Here is a 2,500-nt window from a genome sequence, read left to right as displayed (position 1 = left end):
CACACACACACACACACACACACACACACACACACACACACACTCTCTCTCCCTGGATTTGGTAAGTCTGACTTTAAAACACAGATGACTCCAATAGAGTGATACAAATCATCTTTAGACATAGGTTCAGAATGTTCAAAATTCATTGTTCAGCATTTTGTAAAACTGTCACTGAAACATAATAAAGTTTTTATCAAAAAAACAACTTCACCGGCTTTGGTAAGTCTACCTTTAAAGGAGCAGTGTGTAATATGACATCATCAAGAAAGTTCTACAAAGTTCTAGAATGCAACGCTCCCTGGGTAACCCCACCCCTTTTGAATAATAACAGAAGCTACAGTGGCCTTCAAGGACAAGAACAATTCTAAATTATAAACAATGCACCTGATGACATTCCAAAAACATGGATTCCTCCATAAGACCTGCCTGCTCAATGTACAAAATGTAATATTAATATTTGTAATTCTCCACTCAGGAGGATAATTCAGATTATTGGCAGAGGTGATTTTACACCAATGAGGACATATTTATGAATGAGGATATTGATTTTAGCTAATAAATTACTTAAAATGTTACACAGTGCCCCTTTAAAACCACACCAACTTCAACTAAGCTATACATGTTTACAGTAAATACAGTGAATGCAGGATTTTTTCCTTAAACAGTGTATGGTCGTATCCACATGATGCACTTTTTTCGAGGCTGAGTGCTTTGGTAATCATGTCCAGAGCATTTTCCAAAGTGAAATGACAAGCTGCCCTTTTTCTCCATAAGTTAAACCGTCTTTTACTTGAAGCCATTGAGTTTAAAGTTCTTAATTCATCAATTAACACGTAGATGACACACTTGTTAATTGACACCCCTAAGATGAGACCCCTTTGATTGCTACGCCACATCTTTAACATTTGTTTTGTCCCATGTTTTTCAGAGTACTTTGAACACAACAGCTTCGAGCAGTTCTGCATCAACTACTGTAATGAGAAACTGCAACAGTTCTTCAACGAGAGAATCCTGAAGGAGGTGAGAGCTGAACACGTCTTCAGATAACTCAGGACTTTGAATTTTTCTTTAAAGTAGTGTTTATTCTAGCGCCCCCTTTGGAAACAAGCAGTAGTGTTTTTACGACACCATATTGTAAGTTTTGGTAGGAAAAAATGTTAACTAGGTATTTTTAGGGAATACATGATTTTGTGTTCCTTGGTAAAAGTATGCTTTATGTCTATTGTCTATTGTCGTCTTTTTTTTTTTTTTTTTTTGTTAACCTTTATTTCACCAGGAAGGTCCCATTGAGTTACAGTAACTCTTCTCACAGGGAGTCCTGGCCAAGACAGGCAGCAGAAAAGAAGTTGCAGAATTTGCACAAGGCCACACACACACACACAAACAAACAAAGTACACCACAATTGACACTATAATGCTAAAATTACACTTCATAACAGGCTATATAAAAACAAGCTAATACATACAGCTAAAAAAAACAAATTAAAAATAAATAAAAGGCATCAGGTTAAAAACAGTTGCAGTGTTCTTTTAGAGCTGATTGTAACATGTTTTTAAAGGTACTGAGTGGTGGGAGTGATTCCAGCTTTAGAGTGGCTTGAATGTAAATATGTAAAAAACAAAAAAAAAAAAAAACTGCATGATTATATCCTGTAAATGTGTTTTTATGCGGTTGCAGACACGCGTAGATCTAAAAAGTTGTAATGTTGTTCAAAGTTAACTTTATCCCAAACCGCTTGTCTATGTCTCATATGAAGGTTGAGCTCATTGGATCACCCAGACATCCATTAGCATCAGGCAACATGATGAACGATTCTGTCCAAGTCTAAATGTTCCCAAAACGCCACATTTCTGGTGAAATAATGATGTTCAAGCTGTAATTATGAGTAACTCAGGGTATTTCATATAATGCGTGTGTGTGTGTGTGTGTGTGTGTGTGTGTGTGTGTGTGTGTGTGTGTGTGTGTGTGTGTGTGTGTGTGTGTGTGTGTGTGTGTGTGTGTGTGTGTGTGTGTGTGTGTGTGTGTGTGTGTGTGTGTGTGTGTGTGTGTGTGTGTGTGTGTGTGTGTGTGTGTGTGTGTGTGTGTGTGTGTGTGTGTGTGAGACAGTAAAGGCACTTCGGTGCTTAAGCCTCCGCCAACATTAAGCAAAGTTCTTGACCTTGGAAAACTCAACTTCTATAATCGCTTTTTATGTTATTGAATTATTTAAATTTGAAGATGGATGGATGGATGGATGGATAGACAGACAGACAGACAGACAGACAGACAGACAGACAGACAGACAGACAGACAGACAGACAGACAGACAGACAGACAGACAGACAGACAGACAGACAGACAGACAGATAGATAGATAGATACTTTATTGATCCCGAAGGAAATTATCACAGCCAGTAACAGCAAACATAGTAATAAAAAATAAAAATAAACACGCACACACACACACACACACGCGCACACACACACTTTCACCCCCTTAACCCCTTTCAAGTAAAGAAT

General features: G+C 37.8%; 1 protein-coding gene across 1 annotated transcript in view; it reads left to right on the top strand.

The window, feature by feature from the left end:
- The window catches only part of LOC307265739 (unconventional myosin-VI-like), a gene marked incomplete at its 5' end in the record, with an annotated part of 81,461 nt that overhangs the window by 6,571 nt on the left and 72,390 nt on the right, over positions 1-2,500 (top strand). Inside the window, one exon of the mRNA XM_080047534.1 lies at positions 929-1,020. Within this exon, the coding sequence (XP_079903660.1) occupies positions 929-1,020 (92 nt within the window). The remainder of the gene's footprint in view (positions 1-928; positions 1,021-2,500) is intronic.

Source organism: Ammodytes marinus (assembly GCF_949987685.1).
Source record: "Ammodytes marinus genome assembly, chromosome: 19".
Taxonomy (NCBI): domain Eukaryota; kingdom Metazoa; phylum Chordata; class Actinopteri; order Uranoscopiformes; family Ammodytidae; genus Ammodytes; species Ammodytes marinus.
The sequence above is the reverse complement of the archived record's forward strand: the minus strand, read 5'-3'. Positions and strand labels throughout refer to the sequence as shown.